A 21,276-nucleotide genomic window follows, 5' to 3' on the forward strand; every position below is an offset into this window, starting at 1 on the left:
AACATGAGTTGAAAGTCATACATTATTGAAAATCACATCTCTTGCATTTAAGTCATGCATATTACATTTGTACACAAAAAGTTTCGAGAAACTATTTTTTTGCTAGTTTTAATAAATCTTAGGATAAATGGTATACAATTTTATAATCATTAATTTCATATGAATTATAGATAAAGTTTAAAAAAAATAAAATAAAGTGACAAGTTTTAGAGTTTTAATAAAGCTTATGCAATTTTATCATTATTAATCTAATATAAAATAGAGATTAAATTTGAGGAAAAATTGGAAGGTCAGCCAAAGGAGGCAACCCTCTTATGGATTCCACAAATTATGTATGCATATGTCTTGATAGTCATACAACACTCCCCAAACAGTAAGAATGGCAAGAGTTGCATACTCAGCCAAACTCCCCTTTTCAGTTTACTTCAATGATTTCTACTTTGTTTATAAGAATCACTTCCTATTCTTTGTGCTTTACTTTCTAGATGTGGAACATGGAAGACAAGCCTTGAGCAACTGAACATTTTGCTTTACTTTCAAAAGACTAACATTTTGCCTAATATAAAATTGCATTTACAAATTTAATTCATTTGCAATCATCAAGGTTGATTAATTTCAAATTTCAAAGTTATTTTATTTACAAAGACTATGATTCATATCCTAAATAACTATTTAAATCCATTTGAATTGACTTTATAATATGATACACCAAACACATATATAATAAGGAATGATGTAATTATAATCCATGTAATTAGTACTCAAACAGCCTACTTCAGACATTCTTAACATTTCTTTTTTGGTATATTTTCATTGTAACGTGTTATCGACCTTTCAAGAATTCATGTAGCACATAGCTTGAGCTTGAAGATAATAAGAATCCTTATATTTTTTGTTACTTCCAATGTGAACCCCATTGTGAATCCAATCCTCCCGACTTATCCATGCATCCCTACCTAAATCAAGCACTCCAAGTATCTGCAAAGACATATAAGCTATGTTAAGATAGCAAGAAATAAGGATGTAACAATCACCACCAAGTATATAATGAGTCAAGGTGTTTTAACCCAATAACCGAGATCATCTTTTGTACATCTATAGTAGGTACATCTGCCATTTAACAAGTGACACTTGATAAAAAAAATATTTTTCTCTCCTTTTCATACAAGCATGACACAATCATTCCTCATTTTTTATTGGATAGATGCATTGAGTGAATGGTACAGCAGTAGTACTATAAATATTTCCCCAATAATCACTATTGCAAAAATGATTTTTCTCAGGTTTAACAACAATATTAAAGGCCCACGTGCCACAATTTAAATTCAACCCAAATACTGAATCTGAAATTGCCCTTAAATATAATGATACCGTTCTTATATTGAAAAAAATAATGATAATATATATATATATATATATATATATATATATATATATATATTAATATATAAACTAGTGTTAGGCCATGTTTCATTCATTGTATCCATGCCCCTGCTTGATATAGTCAAGAACAAATGAATAAAGAAAGTAATCTCCTCCACCTATGAAATTGTTCAGCTTCACTAAACTCATCCTCATCGTCAGTTTCCCTCTCAACCCCTAAATTCATGAATTTTATGACTTTGAATGCTGAATTATTAACAAATCATTCTTTTCCAATAATTTAAGATGTCATATTTTCCGTCGAGTTCATGTCATAACATCTCCATATTAACATCTAAATAGTGATGAATATAAATTTCCCAATCAGAATTGAAAAATATAAAAAAGTGACAATTTATGAATAATCAGTAATACAATTTTTTTATAAATAGAACCATTTAACAACCAACAAGAAAAAATTCATTAAGAAGTGAAGCAAGATGGTCATAAGTGCTCAACATACCGCCCCGCCTTTCCATGACACAAATGTTGGATTTGTCCTTGATTGTAGAACCTAAAAGTCATGTTTGCAAGGATATCCCATAACAAAATCAGAGACAACATGCTATTACTTTTAGAGGAGGTTTAGAGTTTTTACTTTTAAATAAAGAAATACATGCAGAAAATATGTAAACATAAGGAGATCATCATAAGAAACTTGCAGTCTTGAACTTATAAATATGTACCTTCTAAATAACTTGGAGAAGCTAATCTCACAAAGAACTTAACAGATATCAAGTACAATACACATATCTATAACAATTGAATACATATTAATAGATAATGTTTTTAAAACCAGGGTTATTGAACTGGAGAAGGTATTGGTTAATAGTTTAATGGTCTAACAGGTTTTATATATATATATATATATATAGAGAGAGAGAGAGAGAGGGGGGGGGGGGGGGCAGGATCCTTTTACACCGGTGTAAGAATAATAAGTTTTACACTCAATTTTAGCCATTAATTTTTGTGCACCAGACGGTTATAATTTAGTGGGTTACACGCATTAATTAATTATTAATATCCAATAAATTACCATCGTCAGATATACGAAATCAACAACTAAGATTTGGTGTAAGTTTTATTATTCTTATACCAGTGTAAAAAGATTCTGCCATATATATATATATATATATATAATATTACTAATATTATAGAACATATCAAGCAACAAATTAGATCATATTATATGTCTTGTAAGATAAAGAACAATAATAAAAGACTAAATAATAATCATTCAGCAAATACAACATTAAGTAAAGCAAAGAAATAATAGTCATTACGTTATTTAGTGCTTCGAAGTCCTAGACAGAGATAGGATTATCTAAACATACAACATATATAAAATCTAAGAAGAGGCTATACTTACAAGTCCCACATAGGATAGTAAGTGGAACATCCAAGCCTACAACATACACAAAAGCAAAGAGAAGGGCAAGCCATTTCATGTCTTGCTTATACATGGGCCTCATTGCGCCTTTGTAGCTTGGTATTGGGCCTTCATTTAGCTCAAAAAATGTTTTTTGTTAAATCAGAAAAAAAAAGGGTTCAAATTGGTTCATCATTGAATTTATGGTTTTACGGTTGACCGGTCCAATCCCATTCTTTTTTCAATGTGTATAGATGATTTATCAATACATCATTATAACAATTATATGGTTTACCAAAGACCAGCAATGCCACAGAGCAAATTTTGCATAGATATATCATTTAAGTACAAATAATTAAAAAAAATGCCTATAACATAGATAATAGGATATGAAACTAACCTCCACAGTATCTATTGCTTCATTTGGAGGAATGGCATGTAAAACTCTGTGACATAAATGGATAGTGGGACTCATCCATCAGCTTAATGTCATGAAATAATTAAGAAAATCATTCATGACTCTAGGGTGTTGAAATTCAACATGAGAAATAGAACCATAATAATGTTAAACAGTATGAGATGAAAAATTCTAATATAATGGCCGCTGCTAATGCACAGTTCTCTAGGAAAAAAGGTAAGGAAAAATGGAATAATGTCAAACAAAATGAAGGAAAGATGAAATAGCTTAAGAAGCAGACAAATCTAAAATTAAAACTGCAAGTCAAAAAGAAACAAAAAAATTTACTTTGATGTTGAAGTCAAAACTTTAAGGTCATTAAATAAACTAAGATTGAATGTCACATTAACAAGGATTCAAGTTATTTCAGTTTTTTTTTCTTTTTCTTTTGGGTACAAAAAAGTTTCGGGGGAGGTTTTCCCATTCCAAGGTCAAGGCATGCCACGTGATATTACAGATGACCTACTAATGAAAGAGCACTAGTAAGAATTGAACCCAAGACCTTTTTATCAATGTTGTTCGACCCCATCAATTGAGCCATCCCTCATTGGCTAGTTTTTTTTTTTTTTTTTAATGAAACAATACATGAATTATCATTGTGAACATCAGGATGACAGCCATGACCTTGTTGTTAGGTAGGTAAATATGCTAAGGGGAATCAAAATTGAAACAAACCTTTCTTCTACTGCAGGAACTAAACCATTTGTCAAAGCCACCCCGCCAGCCTATTCCAGATAAATGCATCAATTCCTTCAGATCAACATGTAATATTAAGAATATAGATACACCGAGCTCAACATGTAAAACTCACCAATTGTATGCTACAAAATAATTTTCTCTGGATATCTATGCGGCCTGTGAATACGGCACCAAACATTTAAACAAGGCTTCAAGTTTACGCACATAAAATGGAGAAAATGATATAAACAAATTACCAGTAGAGAGAATGCAGTTGGTAATAGCCTCTGCAAGGCCGACTTTTTCTTCTTTTTTTGGCTTAGTTGAAAAAACTGGATAGGTTTCCCACATGGGTAATCCTCCATTGACATTGGGATAAAAATTATCCGACATGTCAGACCTTCGGGAAAATTCAATATGCCATGCATCTTCTAGCATGTCCTCATAGTCATGAAACCTAGCAAGGGAAACCATTAGAATTGTGTAAACAAAATTGTCCAGAAACATGCTCACAGCACAAAGAGAGAACTTCATTAATGCACTAACCAAGTTCGTGGTGGAGGAGGATACACATCAGGAACAAAAAGCATTGGATAGAACAACCCCATAGGAGGAACCTATGCAACAATAATCATCACTGTCCAAGCATAGCGTTGTCCAAAGGCAAATGCAAGGGCAAATGAAGAAAGATTTCAACAGAGAATACATACATTAAGAGCAGTAAGCCTTGTTCTGTGAGATCCAGCTGGCACTTTGTCCTCATAAGAATGAACAATTGCAACAGCATCAAGCTCACCCTCCTATAGAAAGGAAACTAGAGAATTCAAAAATGAATCCAAGTTTGGAAGCAAGTGAAAATCTAGAGCAGTTCTTCTCATACGTGATGTGATGCATTTTCAAAAGTACTCACTCTCACCTTGATTTCACAATATGTCTCTTTCAGTTGATTTAACATTAACAGATCTATAGGCTTTGTCAAAATATCTGTACGAATTTGAGGCCAAGTCTGGTGATGCCTTTGGGTCCAGAGAAGGCTCCTTGATATATCCTGAAAATATGAAATAAAATAAGGTTAATGACATAAAATACTACCACAAAACACAATTTGGAACACAAAAAATAAGGTTAGCTCAATAATTTCAAGAATTAAAATAAGAAAATCTTCACACAAAGAAATAGATAGAAAGTGGCAACATATTACATAATATAGAATCAAAACACAAGTTGGAGTAAAGTAAGTCAAAGTCAAGTAAGTGGTTCTTTGACATGGTATCTATCATGAACCAACTCACCCAAAAGTTTAAGCTGATAGGTGAAGATACATGAATAGTTTTATATTGTATCTCTAATATGCTCACTAACACAAGAGCCTTTTGTTGATGAGGTTAACATCCAGCCTTGACAAGGCCTGGTATGGCAGGGAGTCAAATCGAACCATGTGGCTTGAGCTAGTAAGGGTAAATAGAAAGAGTTGCATTCTGATTAATAGGCTAATAGCTATAGCTTGTAACCTAGTGGTAAGCATGCGATCCAACACCCTTTGGGTTTAAAATGTGGACGATGCATAGTCCCACTTATCCTGTTGAAATTCAACTTTTTATTAGAAGAATGAGATGGCAAGAATCGGATTGTAGACCATTTGGTCATAAAGAAACTGACATTGTGTCAGGAACCAACTCTCTTAAAAGTTTAAACTGTTAGATGAAGACACATAAATAGTTTTATACTACATCTCTAACAATATGAAAGATTTGTTGTCAACCAAAGTTCTTATACTTGTAAATCCTTCCAATTTCCCTAAATCCAATTGCTCGAATTTTTTCAATATTTACATCTTTTTGGACTCCTTTGGCTTGGTGAAGACTTTAGTTTGGACCATTGTATTTCCCAGAATTAATACAAATGATATATTGCAGAATAATAGGCCTCAGAAAGCTATTTCTTTACGTGTTATGTGTGGTGCTTATTCAGAACCGGTCATTATTCTACTGTTATTTCTATATGACATAAATGTTTGGTCTTTTTGGTGAATGTTGGGTGTGCCCTAGGTCCTTGGATCAACTTTTGGTGACTAAATGGCTTTGGTAGAAGTAAAGAGGCTAAATTTTTATGGCAATGTGCAATCTATGCTATTATTTGGCGCATTTAGTTGGAGCATAACACCCCTCTTTAATGAGGATTCTTTGGCTCAGTAGCTGATTTGGGATAAGATTAGGTGTTTGGCTTCTATTGCTATAAAGGACACAATCTCTTAAAGGGGATTCCCTTGACACATATGCTGAGGGATTGGGCAGCTTTGCTCCATCGAAATTTTCTTATTTTCTTTGTTGTTTGTGTTTTTCTTTTCTTAAGGAGAATCCCTCGTCCCCCAAATTCATTGTAGTTTTCTTCTCTTTGCTGTAATGAATTTATTCTTTTATAAAAAAAGGCTTTGGTTGCTGTTGTTGTATAACCGTCTCATTATATGAGTTATGTGTTTTCTGAGCTCGAAGACAAATTGTCATCTGATTCATCTCTTTTTGCACTTTGAAGTTGCTTGGCAGCTTCGAAATCAGCTCTTTAGCATTTTAGGGGAACAATATGTCTTTCCATATTCTTTGGAACAAAATTTGTCAATTCATTTCAAAAGTTTTGGTAATGGAGTGTAATTCTTTTAGCAGTAGTTTGCTTCCAGGAATTTTGTGTTTGTGGATGAAGCATGGGCCATGATTTTGAACCAGATATTTTCAATTTATATAAATATTTAACCAGAAACTTATCCCTTCTCATCTTTTGTGAGACAGTAGTTTCTTGGATTCCATGTGGGTATCAGCCCATGGTTTTTTTAGGGCTATTTATATTATGGACACCTAGAGGCTAGAGAGATTGGAGAGATCTTTTGAGATGATAGTTTTATTTCATTTATTTTTTTGTTTTTTAGGGCTATTTGTCCTCTTTCTTTATAAATAAAAAGAGACAACTTGAGTCAATGGACGTGACTGGAGAAGCAATGTTATGACGCATGTGTCTTGACGAAGACAACTATAGGGTTAATGTAAAGAATCAATTCAACCCAAAAGCTTAAGCTGGTGGATGAAGCTACATTAATGGTTTTTATATATCTCTAACACGCTCCCTCACACGAGATCTCCTTGGGCTTAAAGGGTGGACAATGCACAGGCTCACCTACCTGTGCTAAGAAATTCCACAAGAGAAAATGGAGGACGGTGAGGATCGAACCCATAACACTAAGACTCTGATACCATGTAAAGAACTAATTCAACTCAAAAGCTTAACATACACAATATCACTAAGTGGATTAGTTCTCCATTTTCCAACTAAATCAAACTTGTAAACACTGATAAAAAAATCATCAAAGTGCAGACACTTTTTTGTTTGGATAAGAGAAGAAACAGAGTGCAAGAATTTTTAATTCCCATGATATGTTATTATGCATCACGTTCTTGTGTCATAAATGCACCCATTCAAATATCTTCTAATAGGGGAATCAGATCAGACCCTCCAACTTCACTGCTTTATAGTTTATACATGTCACATAAGTGAAAAGAATATGAAAAAGTTGCTAAACTAATGCAAAGAAAAGCTTGGTCAGAAAAAAAAAACTTGAAAAAATGGAAGGAAAATATATTATTGAATTGTGTATTATAAATGCACAAGAGCTTTCTATTTAAAGAGACTAAATGACCTAATGGATTAAGCCCAAAGAAGATTCTCGAATGAAAAAATAAATAAATAACTAATTATAATTATTTACAACACTCCCCCTCAGCTGAAGAATACATATTTATCATTCTCAGCTTGCTAGTAAGCTCTTGAAACTTTTCTGCGGGAAGTCCCTTTGTCAAAATATCAGCTAAATGACGTCCAGAAGAATGTATGGAGTAATAATCAACCTGCTATCAAGCTTTTCTTTGATGAAATGGCGGTCCACCTCAATATGCAATATGCTTACTCCGATCATGTTGAACTAGATTATGAGCTATACAAATGACAGACTTATTATCACAAAGCAACTTCATAGGTCCTTCACATCTTATTTTGAGATCATCAAGTATAATTCTCAACCATAATAATTCACAAATGCCTTGTGCCATAGCTCGAAATACAGCCTCTGCACTTGGTCTGACAATCACATCCTGATTCTTACTCCTTAGCCATAGGTCTGAGTGTAACCCTTGGCAACTAACCGAGCATTATATCTCTCAAGAGTGTCATTAGAATTATATTCTAGGGCATAAACCTATCTGCACCCTACTGCTTTCTTTCCATCAGGTCTACCAATAACCTCCCATGTTTTATTTTTCTCCAAGGCATTCCTCTCTTCTTGCATGGCTTGAGCCTAATTCTCATCTTCTAATGCTTCATGTACTGATTTTGGGATTGAGATAGAATCTGGTGCTGAAACAAAGCTTTTGTGCTGCACAGAAAGATTAATAGAAGAAACAAAATGGGAGATAGGGTGTTGGGTACAAGAGGGACAAAATTTATGGGTACAAGATCTTTTTTCTTTTCTTAGGGCAATGGGTATCAACATTAGATTCAGAAACAAGAGGTTCATCAATATTAGATTCAGAAACAAAAGGTTTGGGACTTACCAGTGGTTCAAATGATTGAGGTTGCCGGTGAAGCAATGTGAGATTGTTCCTCCTGTGATATACCAAATCAGGTGTCACAATCTTCCGTATCTCCGGTGTATTTGATGGATCAGACATAGGTGTATTTGATGGATCAGACATAGGTGTATTTGATGGATCAGACACATGAGGAAGAGGTGTACGAGTAGACACGGAAGACCCAAACTCAAAGAAGGAAGGTGACGAGTCTGCTGAAGAACTGCTTCCCCCCTGAAGATGAGGACAATGGAAAAAAGACTCGGATTCATGAAATGTAACATCCATAGAAACAAAAAAAATTCGACTGGCAGGATGATAACACTTGTAGCTTTTCTTATCAGGGGCATAACCAAAGAAGACACACTTAAGAACCCTAGGATCCAACTTACTGCGATGTTGTTTATGAACATGTACAAAGGCAACACACCCAAACACTCGCGGCTGAAAATTCTGCATGATGGGAACAAAAGGAAAGAAGGAAGTCATGGAATGAATATGATAGGTATTGTTAAAGACCTGTGAAGATAAGCGGTTGATCAAAAAAGTTACAATTAACACGGCTTATAAGAACCAGGAACAAATGTCTGAAAAAGTAATGCTCTAGCCACTTCAAGGAGGTGACGATTTTTTCTTTCAGCAAACCCATTTTGTTGAGGGGTATCAACACATGTGAACTCATGAATCATACCTCTGTCTGAAATGAATTGCGCCAGACGTTGGTTGACATACTCAATACCATTATCATATCTTAATCTTTGAATATTTTTACCAAACTGAGTCTCGACCATGTGATAAAATCAGATAAATATCTCTGGTACTTCAAACTTGTCTTTCATCAAGAATATCCATGTCACCCGAGTACAATCATAAATAAAAGAAACAAACCACTTTGCACTTGAAATTTAGAAGGGCCCCAAACATCAAAATGAATAAGAGAAAAAGGTTCAATGCTTTTGATAGCACTAGAAGGAAAGGACACTCGATGGTGTTTTGCAAATTCACAAACATCGCAATGAAAGGTCTTAACTGAATAATTTAGAAAGAGAAGGAAACATTAACTTCAATAGACTAAATGGTGGGTGCCCTAGACGCTTGTGATGGAGCCAAATCATAGATTCCACAATAGAAGGATGACGTGTCATGTCATCAATAACTGATTTTTGGTATCTTTTGTAGCATGTTTTAGAAGGAGATAATATAACTCACCCTTCTCCTCAGCAACTCCAATTTTCTTCCTCGTGGTGAGATCCTGAATAACACAATGAGAAGGGAAAAAGGTGATAGAACAATTCAAATCAATTGTAAGCTTATGAGTGTAGATAAGATTAGTGGAAAACTGAGGAACATAAAGAACATTTTTAAGAAAAATAGAAGGTTGAATGTGAATGTTACCAGAACCAATAACTGATTTATGGGTCCATCGGCTACGGTATAGTACGACTACCAACAGTAGGATGATAAGAAATAAAAGACTCAGCAAGACAAATCATATGATCAGTTACACCAGAATCCAAAATCCACGAGGTTTTAAAATCAATGCAAGAAGCAAGAAGAGATGTAGAACGTATGTTCTTACCAGACAAGATCAAAGAACTGTCAGATTGCTTACACAAATTATCAATAGCGGTCTTAAGCTGCTCTAACTCTCCTTGCCGAATATTCACATATGGAGAGACATGTGGAGGCTGTGTAACAGTCGAATGGCCATCGGAATCGGCCATAACGCAAAGAAAAAGTCAAAAAACAGTGTTTCCGGCGATGAAGAGTACGTGACAAACAGTAACGCGATGAACAATAAGATGAACAATAATGTCCGTAAACTCATAGATCTGGGGGGAAAAAGTCAAACAAAAGTCCTATCGGTCCAAAAGGTTCCCGAAAATTTTTCGGTGGCGGCAAGAGGCAAACAAATAGGATTCCGCTTTAAAGGCGGTAGTCGCGAAAGCAGAGCCTTCAGAATCGAGAGCTCTGATACCAACTTAAAAAATTGAAGAAAAATATATTATTGAATTGTGTATTACAACTGTACAAGAGCTCTCCATTTAAAGAGACTAAATAACCTAATGTGCTAAGCCCAAAGAAGATTCTAGAATGTAAAAATAAATAAATAACTAACTATAATTATTTACAACAAAAAACAACAAATAATAGGTGTATCAAGCATGTTAGTAAGTGCATGTCTTCAAAGTTCCAAGCTAAAAACATCAGTAATGGGTAGAAGTATGAAACTATTGTTCATACCTCACCGCCAAAAGGTAAAGTCTTTCCGGTTGATGGTAAAGCACCTCCGTCCTGAACAACAAAAGTAGTTAACTAACAAAATTAGGCACCTTTTGTTTATTCAATCTATCCGAACTACCATCAAGTATGGAGAATTCAATTTTATAGCTAAAAGCAGGCACATGCGAAAACTTAAAGATAGTGTATGTGGCCAGTAAATGTAAATATCCTTAAAATTAAGCTGGCAATACTATATGCAGAAAAATAATACAAGTGTCAAAGCCACAGTAGAAGCTGTTTTACCATAAAAGTTGTTTTACCGAAGTGGCAAAGTAAACCCAATGACTATCTGAGTTTAAATTATTAATATAAACATCATAATGAACAATGTTTAGTTGTTGTCAACGATTACTATGGCCAACATATGATTTACAGTTGCCCGCACATGTGCAAAAAGGTTTTTGTTGTTGTTATTGTATCTCTAATAACTAATTGGATATTTATAGTATATAAAATTGTTACCTAAACATGTCAAAGACCAACTCTCCTAAAAACTAAAGATTTTATGTGAAAACTCATGAACGGTTTTACATCTCTAATGTAAGAACTATTTAAACTTGAAGCATAGACAATGCTAATTTTTATCACGCGCTAAAATTCTACTTTATTAGAAGAATAAGGGTAGCAAGAATTGAGCTTCTAACCATTTGGTTACCAACTCTCCTAGAGATTTAAGCTATTACGTGAAAATCCAAGAATGCTGGGTCTCCTTAGCTTGAATTAAAATTGATTTACTAATGGTTCCTTCACGATCTGTAATAATAGTGGTAGATAGTGAGATCAAGGGTTCTAAACCATCAGGTAAGTATATGGCATACAAATTGTCAGAGAAGCTTTAGGGAGTGTATATACATTTTCCCTTGTTATTAATCTAATACCTAGTGGTGCTTGATAGACATACAGTGACATGTTGGTTGTGAGAGTAGCGGATCATAGAACAACTAATCCACAAATACAAATTCTAGATTCACACTCACGCAAACTGTTACATCGGAGAGTTATTCCAACTTCCAAGATGTCATTATAGAAAAATCCAATTACAAATTAAAGTATTATGCCAAATTAAGTGCCAAACAAGATGTGTTACAGCAAAATAATAATAATTAAATAAAAGGTAAAAGACACAGAAATTGCACTTACCTCTATGCATATAAGTGATGTCACCTGAGCACCAATATTCACAACACATGCTGTTGATAATCCATTCCCGAAAACTGCAGCAAGACCTTCCTGGTCAAACAATTTCATATAAAATCATTAGAAACTAATGGAGAAATCCTTACAAAGAGTTCCCTTACATGTACAAAAAGCCTATTTGATCAAATGATTTAGTGTTTGATCTCCACCAATCCCATTCTATAATTAATTTGCATCACCATCAGGATCATGATCAAAAAGTTTGAGACTTGGGAAATTCAAATAAAGTCTGGCCCAACACCTTCCAACAGTAAGACTCAGTTTCATTTGGAAACTGTTAAGCAAAACAATGACTGAAATTACCCAGAGAAAGTATCCCATTAAAGTCAAACAAATTGAGGACTTAACACATATTTAGTTCAGTTCCCTCAATTCATCACCAAAGTTCTCGATTCCAATTTTGAGGGACTGAACCCACAACTAGAGAATGAAGATTGCTGGCAATACCAGTATTTATCAATAGTCATTAGTTCACTGGTGCCAAGGGAGTTTGATATACCCCCAGAAGTAATTTGAAAATATTAACAACAGCAGCAAAACTACAATATTCACAATGATGATGTTAATCATCTCATAATTAATTGCTGTTTAATCCTGCATTCATCATATAAACTTATAACAGCAAGATAAAAAGGTCATACCTGGTGTACCACTGCTGAGCCAAAGCAAAGTTCTTGCAGTACTAAAGATAGCACTTCTTTTATTTCTGCTTGTGGCAAATGCAAAAATGTAAAACGACTATATCAGGGGCGTGAAAATATGAATTCTAATTTCTAAGGGAAGTACAACATGCAAAATAAATGGGTGACATTGTCTTTGAAGTATTTATCACAGACGTGTCTAAAAAGAAGAGGTGAAACATTCTACAGTCTGAACGAATTAAGTTCTAAATACCACGATTGTCAAATGTTTCTGGCATCACAAGAACAGCAGAGTACATATTTCTTTCATTGCGAGGAATGTGCAGTTTCTCAATTAAAATCCAGTCCCAAATAGCTTGTAGATCCTCAAGTACCTACAACATAGGCAAGCAGAAGTGATGTATGTTAGAATATCTAGAGGATATCTCATAATATCATGATTATATCCAACAATAGTTTTGAGTATCTTAGATGATCTCTTAGGATTGGTAGTCAAGAGGCTTTGCAAGTACTTTTCTTCTTTTTTGTTGTCTTCTATGATTAATCTTTTTATATAATACAAAACAAGTCTTTATATAATACAAAACAAATTGTTTTAATGAAGTTTGTATATATCATGTTTCATGAAAAGTCAAAGCATATAATTTCAATATTTTATAGGAAATCAGAAACTTAAAAGTAAAATGTCTGTTACATATTTGCAGGAATAGCAGACAGGCAGTATGTAAATTTCAAAAATGAAATTATTGTTATGCTGCATCCAAAAATATTAATAAATTATTAAGGTCACCTATATGTTTGGACATTACAATATGATGCAACAGTTAACTTACAAAGTACAATACAAAATTCCCAAGATACATACTATTGATATTTTTCTGCGATCAATTAATAGTATGACATCTAATTAACATTACGAATTTACATTGATTGTATTCTGGTTTGAAGGTGACAGGTACCTGCTGCATGGGATAATGTTGTGAAATATTCAAGTGCCCTCTGCGGATTGGACGACATAAACAATATGGTTCAGTCGGGGATATTCTTAATGCTTCCTCACCACAAATGAACTCTTTGAATTTTCGTTCACTCACATCTAGTTGCTTTGAATCTGTACCTTCTTTTGGATCCAAAAACTCAGTAGTCTCATCTTTACTAGAAGTCTCTACAAGTGCCAATTTGTATACATAACATAGTGCCGATTAATATAATAGTAACACAGCATTGAAAATCAAAGCAACAAGTAAATGCCATATACTTTTATGTGAGTCAATGATGCTAATAATGGATCACAATGAGCCAGAAAGCTAAACTCGTTCAGTTTAACACAACAAATAGATCGAACTCGGATTAATCTTTAAATAGAGTCAGCACAATCTCATTCAGGATGATGCAGATAATATTGTTTTCACAATCTGCAACAGCCAGCTGATCTATAGAACTTGTTGCAATACAACTATTTCTTTAGTTTCTTTCTTTAGGGGCAACAATAGACTAAAGAAAGACACAAGGGGAAAAAAAGAGATTTAATTATTTGTTAACCATAGTGGCTGCGACAACCACGATTTGTCTGCTACTTCTCAGTGATTCAGGCCGCTATCATCACTCCACAAAAACAATATGCAACGGCACTTTCGTTGCAGCCATAGCCAGGCCGCACGATGCAATGCCGCTATGGCATGCTATTGACAACTCTGTATAAAAATGTACAAGAGGATGCCAACCTCTTAATAACCACTAACACAAGAAACATACAGGAAAAATTTTAGAGTCATGTAACATGACATACATGATAAAAAAGAATAAATCCTTGGCTTAATGAACCAGCAGGAACCACATACATATCAAACAATTAGCGCACCAAAAGGCACAAGTTCATGGACTTCTTTTAGTATGATTAGCACCAAAAAAACCACTATAACATACCCAAAATTCGTTTGAGTAGTACAAATTTAAGCATAAAATTGAATTCGTTATTAGGCTCTGACTACTTAAATGGCCTTAACATAGTTTCCATGAACTTTATTTTTGTGTAAAAACACCTTATTTACATGACTTAGATGGCCTTTCCTTTATTTAGTGAAACCTTTGTAACATGCAGTAGCCAATTTTAGTAATTCCTAGAAATTTGATAAAGTTTGCAGTAAATAAAGGAAAACCATGTAACAAGAGCCCATGGAGTTCAAATTTCATTTTAAGACTGGTAAGGCGTGCATTAAAACAAGGGCAATGCATTCACCTCATACACCTATAGTCAAGTACCAAAACTGAAAACATTTAATCAAAATCACATTGTTTATCACCATCCTACACCCATTGCGTACTTGTTCCAGGGTTTCTGCTATCCAAAATGAAATGAATTAAACCACTATTGATCTTGTCAGAAGAAAGGCAAAGATGAAAGAATTCATAACATTGTGTTTATTAGTGTTGTACCAATTCACTTTTTAAATAATGCATGCTACCATCAAGACTTCATTGCTCATACAAGACATAATCATCTTTATTTGCACATTGCAACTTCTTCTGAATGAAGATGTCAGTTCCAACAAAACCAACAAAAAAGACCAAACTGCGATAGAAACAAGAGAAAATAAAAAAGACAACTTGTTTTAACATATCAATCAAATGAAACTAAAACTGGAAGAACAACAATTTTTTTCCTTAAAGTAACTCTTCAGGCTTTTCACATAATAATTGCAATGCTTCATAATAAAATAGGTAATGCATCAGCTCTATCATTACTTTGTTCAACATAATACTCACAAAAGGTACATTCCGGCTTATATTAGGAACTTAGTAAAACAGACTTGAAATGAATCAAATATTAAGCTAATTGACATAAACACACCAAAAGACACAGATACAACTAAGGAACACAGAAAAGTAATAGGTAAAATGCAAAGAGACTAAATTCCTCTTACCTAATGCTGAAGATGAACTAGTGGCCTCCTCATAGACATTAGTCCAAGTGAAGGGCAAATCTTTCCGGATAATGTGTGGATTATGTCCATCAACACGTCCCATCTGTACATTCAGCACATTGAAATTCATAGTACTAACACCGATTAAAAAAAAGTGACCAAGAGAAAACCAATAACAATTTCCTAAAACCATTAAAAGCATAACTGTTATGCACCAAGGACTTCTCATGGTATCAATCAGCATTTACTAGCTTCCATTCATAAAAGGTTGGAATGATATCAATTAGTCCCAATTAGCATTTGTAAGCTTCTATTAATAAAATATTGGTATCAATTACTCCTGATTAGTGTCAATTATCATTAGCATTTGATGACTTTACCTTTTTAGTATTTCAAATCCTTGTTATAAAGGCCGCAGTGACTATATGGAAAAAAACAAGACAAAATTACCTCCTTCCCATTATTCTCTACTCCCTCTCCCCTACTCCTCTGTCATTTCTCTGCTATTCTGCCCACTCCAGAACTACTTCAACAACAACTTCCTGGGTGATACTTATTTTTTATTGCATAGTTGCACAGAACCCTCAACTGGAATGTGTGAAGGGAGAAACATGCATGAGATCCTAAGGACTTGCATTGAATATATCTTAGAACCACACATGTATAAATATAAGTAAAATTTCTCTCTCTCTCTCTCTCTCTCTCTCTCTCTCTCTCTCACACACACACACACACACACACACACACACATAAAAGATCAGTTAAAGCATATAAATCACATGCTTTAATTATATTAAGGATTAATTAGAAGTATTAACCTTATGTAAGAATGCCCAAAAGGGTCAATCAAATTACAATGTTCTTTCCTTGATGAATAATAAATTTGTCTGTCAGCATGTTTGTGCTCTGCAGTTCACTTATCTTCAGCTCAAAATCTTTAACATTGCAAGTACAACAAAATTGCCACAGAAATGCAATGTTTTGAAGGGGACAATAATAGTCCCATGCTAAAACACTTCCAGAAAAAGGCTGGCTATGTCCAAGCATTATTACATTACAAAGACTACAGTAACAGAACAAACAAGAAATGCATATGAAATCAAACAAAAGTGATGAGTCCATTTAAATTGTAACTGAATAATACATTGCATATACCTTACGAGGGAAAGAGTTACTGGGAGCTTCTTCATCCAGAAATGGTATCTTCAACAGTGATGCAATCTTTTTTTTTTTTTTTTTGACAAAAGGGTGGAAAAATCAATATAAGCAAACTATATAATAAAAATTAAAGCTTCACAATGTGCCATAACTTACAACATCATAAGCCTTCTCCCTTTCCATATGCTGTGCAGTTGTAACCTGACTATTAAGCATCTAAATGCAGAAAACAAAAACCAACAACAATTGAAGTAAAACACAAATGCCTGCAGAAAGAGGGGGGACAATAGAATAAAATGGAGTATGAAATAAAATTATCGAATTATGACAAAAACCTGATCTTGAACATTCCTCTTAGGAACTTGTTTGGTATGGCGAGCAATGCAATGAGGAATATTAAAAGGGGTGTCCTGTGAAGCCAAGCCAATTCTAATATTTGCAGAACCTGAGTAATAATGGGTATGGTATGAACGAAGTTCCAATATTTCAGAGCTTGGTGTTGATTTTACACCGAGTTAAAATGATTATGGGAAGAAGATGACAAATGGGTAGCGTGCAAAATCGGATTTTTAGCATACCTGGGTTGATAACAACCAGATTGGAGCCTCGTTCTGACATTATTTGAGAAGGAAGTGCCGATTTAAGGTAATCCTGTGACATGAGCACATAACCGAATGAGAACAAAACTGCGGAAGAGGTAACAGTAACAGAGAGAGTGAGAGAGATTTGTACCATTGGAAAAGAGAGGATGTTGCAATAGTTACAGTGAGGACTTTAAGATTTTGCAAATTTGAGCGTTGGTGGTGCTTTTTCCTTTCGTCTTTGTTTTCTCTTTCTCGTTTTCGTTGCTTCGTTTCTTTCAGTTTCACTGAGAAAACACACCTTGCTTAACATATTTTTTTAGTAAAGGTTGAGAATAAATAATTATAATATTAATTAAAAAAAATTATTCCATAACCCTAAAGCGACGTAATAGTTATCCTGAAATGAAATCATTAATAACATTCTTTGTTTACCAACAAATACAATGATTCGAAGCCATTATTAATTAATAGAATTATAAAATATAAAAGATAATAGTAAAACTAAATCGGTATTTGATACTACTTTATACTTTAAAAAATAAATTGTAATGATTTTTTTTAAATCTGATTGTACAATTATATATTAAATAAAATGATTTCATATAATTTTTCAATTTTAAATGTTAACCTTTCTATTATATTTGATAAGTATAGAAATATGGTTATTTCATAATATTTCAAATAGTTTGTATTAAAAAATCATTTCAATCTAATTTTGTGTTTCAGTTATTTTAATTTTAAGAGTGAAATAAATTAACTAAAAAATTAAAAAAATTAATTAATTTCTTTAAGTACATCGTGCCAATGAGAAAAATATAAAAGTTTAAAATCACATGAGGTTAAATAAGAAATCATAAAATCTCTGTAGTTGAAATGAAGTTTTTCCAAAAGTTAATTATAAAAAAAATAACATGCAATAAACGAGTAGGAAAAATGATTTTCAATTAATGATACAATTTTCAATCAATATGTATATTATAACCTTTTGCTAAAAGTCCTGTAACTTCTAATTAGGAATGTAAATGAGTCAGACTAAGTTAAATTTTAGTCTAAATAGACTAGGCCTATATAAATTACTTTAAGCTTAGTTTGACTTGTTAGCCTGACACAAGTCAAATTATGAGTTTAACCTGACTTGTTTTTTAAAAATACAAGGCTAAACCTAGCCTATGTTAAACTAACATGATACGGCGACACGTTAATTTTAAAAAATATTAGATTTTGCCATATCAGAACATGTATATTTTGATATTAAATAATATTTTTAATAAATATAATATAGTTTACATTTAATACATATAGCACTTCATAATAAGTGAATTACATTATACTTTAAATTGTTTTGCACATAAATTAAGCTAAGTTAATTATATATTAAAAAAATTCTAAATTATAAAAAAAAAACCATTTTCATCGTTTGAAAATACAATACATCATCTATTTTTAATTATTATTTATTTTATTTAATTCAAATAAAATAATACAATACCTATTTAATATATATTTTACTATACAAAATTTCTATATTTTACAATTATTATATTTTAAAATTATTAATATAAAATGATTTTATTATATTAGGTCGCGAACTTCAGTCACCAAGCCCTTAGGCTGTTTCTTGTCTGTAATGGGCCAGGCTAACTTGGAGCTTGAGGTAATTGGGCTTAAATTGGGTCGGGTCTATACACCCACTCGTTCTGAAGGTTAAAATTAAGGTTGCCGCTCCTTGTGAATTGGGTAGTGAAAAGTGGAAGATTAGAAAGAGTGATAAAAGTTTGGTTTCCTGTGAGATCCAATTGCAGCTTGTTGTCCATAGATTTATGGTTTCTTTACCAGAGACGCTGTGGCGTTTGTTTGACACCGCTTTGTCCTTCGTTTGAGCCATCGCTGAGCTACTGGCAAGACCATCAAGTTCGTTCCCAAATTTTTTTTTTTTATTTTAGAATTATTTTAATTTTATAAAAAAATAAAAAAAATCCATTTCTGCCCCTTGACGGTGTTGAACACGGTCAAAATCACGTGTCAGAATAGAAGGTACATTTATTGCGTCAGAACGTGTCGGTGTGTGACATCCATTTTTTCTTAAAAAATATCATGTCTGTACTTCTTAAGGCCTAGCCTAACAAGCTTTCAAAAATAATATATTATAATAATTTTGTACAATTACTAAACATAACACAAAATATTGACAATTTAAGTAAATTGTTGAAAATAAATAAAAAAATCAATTGAATAAAATTGTTTTATTCTTAATTGTAAAATTAAATTTTATTTTAATTTAAAATAAATTAAAGTTTATACATGCATGCACACACGCGTACATACACACACACTCTCACACACACACACACACACATATATATATATATAGGTTATGATTATTTTACACCAGTGTAAGTTACACTCTTAATCTTATCTGTTAATCCCACTTATATCTAAGGGCTCAAATTTTTTAGTAACGTGAGCCATCGGATACAAGTGGATCAATGATCAAGATTGAATGTAAGAAATGACAAGTACGAAATCATGCAAAGAGAACAACGCTAATGCATTCAGCTTGAAAATGTCCATCAACCGACCAACTTATATTAGAATTTCCCAATAAAAAATAATTAAACAAATAAAGAGAAGCAAACAAAATAATAAAAGACAAAGATAAACACATGCCCAACAAGATAAATAATACTATATTATTTTATTGTCTTAATTCTGAACTCGCATAGTACCACCTTTGGGAGGAATTTAAAATTTTAGTCCTAAACCAGTCCCAAATCAGACTGATCGCAAAGCGATGAATTGATGAAATATTTAAAAAAAGAAAGATAAATAACAATATATTATTTTATTAAAAAATAATATCTTTTATTTTATCAAAAATAATAATATCAGTTTATTAAGAATAATAGATATTAATTTATTAAAAAATAATATATATTATTTTAGTAAAAAATAATAAATATTATTTATTAAAAAATACGAGTTGAGCCTGAAGATTTAGAAGCCAAGCCTATACCCAATGGGTGCAGCTCAGTTGGTAACTTGGCGCTGAGTTAGTGGGGTTGGGTATGTGTTCGATTCCCGCTGAATGCATTCTTGGGGAGGGGGCTGAACCTTTAGCCATCACTATTCCCCCGCACTCTGGATTAGTCCCATAGCCGGCTCAAAGAGTCGAAGCTCGTGGGGATACCGGAGGGAGCCAACTCGTCTCAAAGAGATAATTAGGGTTGGGTAACTCCAAAAAAAAGAAGCCAAGTCTACTAAAATAGGCTTGTAACCCGATTTCTAAACAAACAATTTTTTTTTTTTCTAAACAAACTTTTTAATAAGCTCAAGCTTATATTATTTTAAAAATGGTCTAGTCGGCTAAGCTGTAAGCCCTGACCCCTTTACACATAACCTATATGAACCCTAAGCTAAGGGGTAGAATAGACTTTTGGCTTCCTCTTCTTTTTTTATTTGAAATGGTTGAGTTGAAAAACAAAACTGGCTTGGAGCAAATTATATAATATTATTACTTTAATTTTAAAGTTTAAACAACGTAAGGAAAGCAGCCAAATGAGGCACACAAATCAAATCTACGGTTATGTAACTTATGTTCGAGTTGAACTAGGTTGTTGTTTCAGATCCATTGTTCCTCAAACACCTGCTGCTTTTCAGACTTCAGATCTTTCACATTGAGAAGATAAGATAAAACCCATCCTTCTGATTTCACTGGTAAAGTAACAACCACTTTTCCTCTTTAAGCTTTACTCTATTCTGAGTTTGATTTGGGTTTCTGATCTCTCATAACATTTCCAAAGTTCTGTTTGCAAACTTAGACTGCAACAGAACAGATGCAGTGATACATTTAGGAAAATTCTGAAATGAACTATTGGTAGAAATTCTACACCATGAATTTTCCATACATGTTTTGCATTTCTTCGAATGAAAAATTCTTGCTTTTTGTTAGAAGG

General features: G+C 33.1%; 1 protein-coding gene across 1 annotated transcript; it reads right to left on the reverse strand.

Moving 5' to 3' along the window:
* Nucleotides 1-664: 664 nt before the first annotated feature.
* LOC133313612 (actin-related protein 9) lies at nt 665-17,609 on the reverse strand. The gene is made up of 20 exons (XM_061515009.1): nt 17,472-17,609; nt 17,318-17,390; nt 17,075-17,184; nt 16,896-16,955; nt 16,737-16,802; nt 15,582-15,684; nt 13,617-13,822; nt 12,911-13,031; nt 12,658-12,722; nt 11,960-12,049; nt 10,781-10,831; nt 4,843-4,974; nt 4,637-4,726; nt 4,473-4,543; nt 4,184-4,383; nt 4,060-4,103; nt 3,924-3,973; nt 3,192-3,237; nt 1,886-1,936; nt 665-978 (listed from the first exon to the last, which is right to left on the reverse strand). Exons 1-20 carry the CDS (start codon nt 17,472-17,474, stop codon nt 835-837), a joined length of 1,776 nt encoding a protein of 591 aa, XP_061370993.1. The 5' UTR covers nt 17,475-17,609; the 3' UTR covers nt 665-834.
* Between the last annotated feature and the right edge of the window lie 3,667 nt (nt 17,610-21,276).

Source organism: Gastrolobium bilobum, unplaced genomic scaffold (assembly GCF_033153095.1).
Source record: "Gastrolobium bilobum isolate Gb01-03AN ecotype WA unplaced genomic scaffold, APGP_CSIRO_Gbil_v1 utg33260, whole genome shotgun sequence".
Taxonomy (NCBI): Eukaryota; Viridiplantae; Streptophyta; class Magnoliopsida; order Fabales; family Fabaceae; genus Gastrolobium; species Gastrolobium bilobum.

What these genes read in the sequence shown, in the direction of transcription:
- LOC133313612 (XM_061515009.1), bottom strand. An exon ending in TCTGGTTGTTATCAACCCAG is followed by an intron (nt 17,185 to 17,317) that starts GTATGCTAAAAA and finishes ATTATTACTCAG; the next exon opens with GTTCTGCAAATATTAGAATT. An exon ending in CTTTACCTTTTGGCGGTGAG is followed by an intron (nt 4,975 to 10,780) that starts GTATGAACAATA and finishes TCATATTTTCAG; the next exon opens with GATATATCAAGGAGCCTTCT.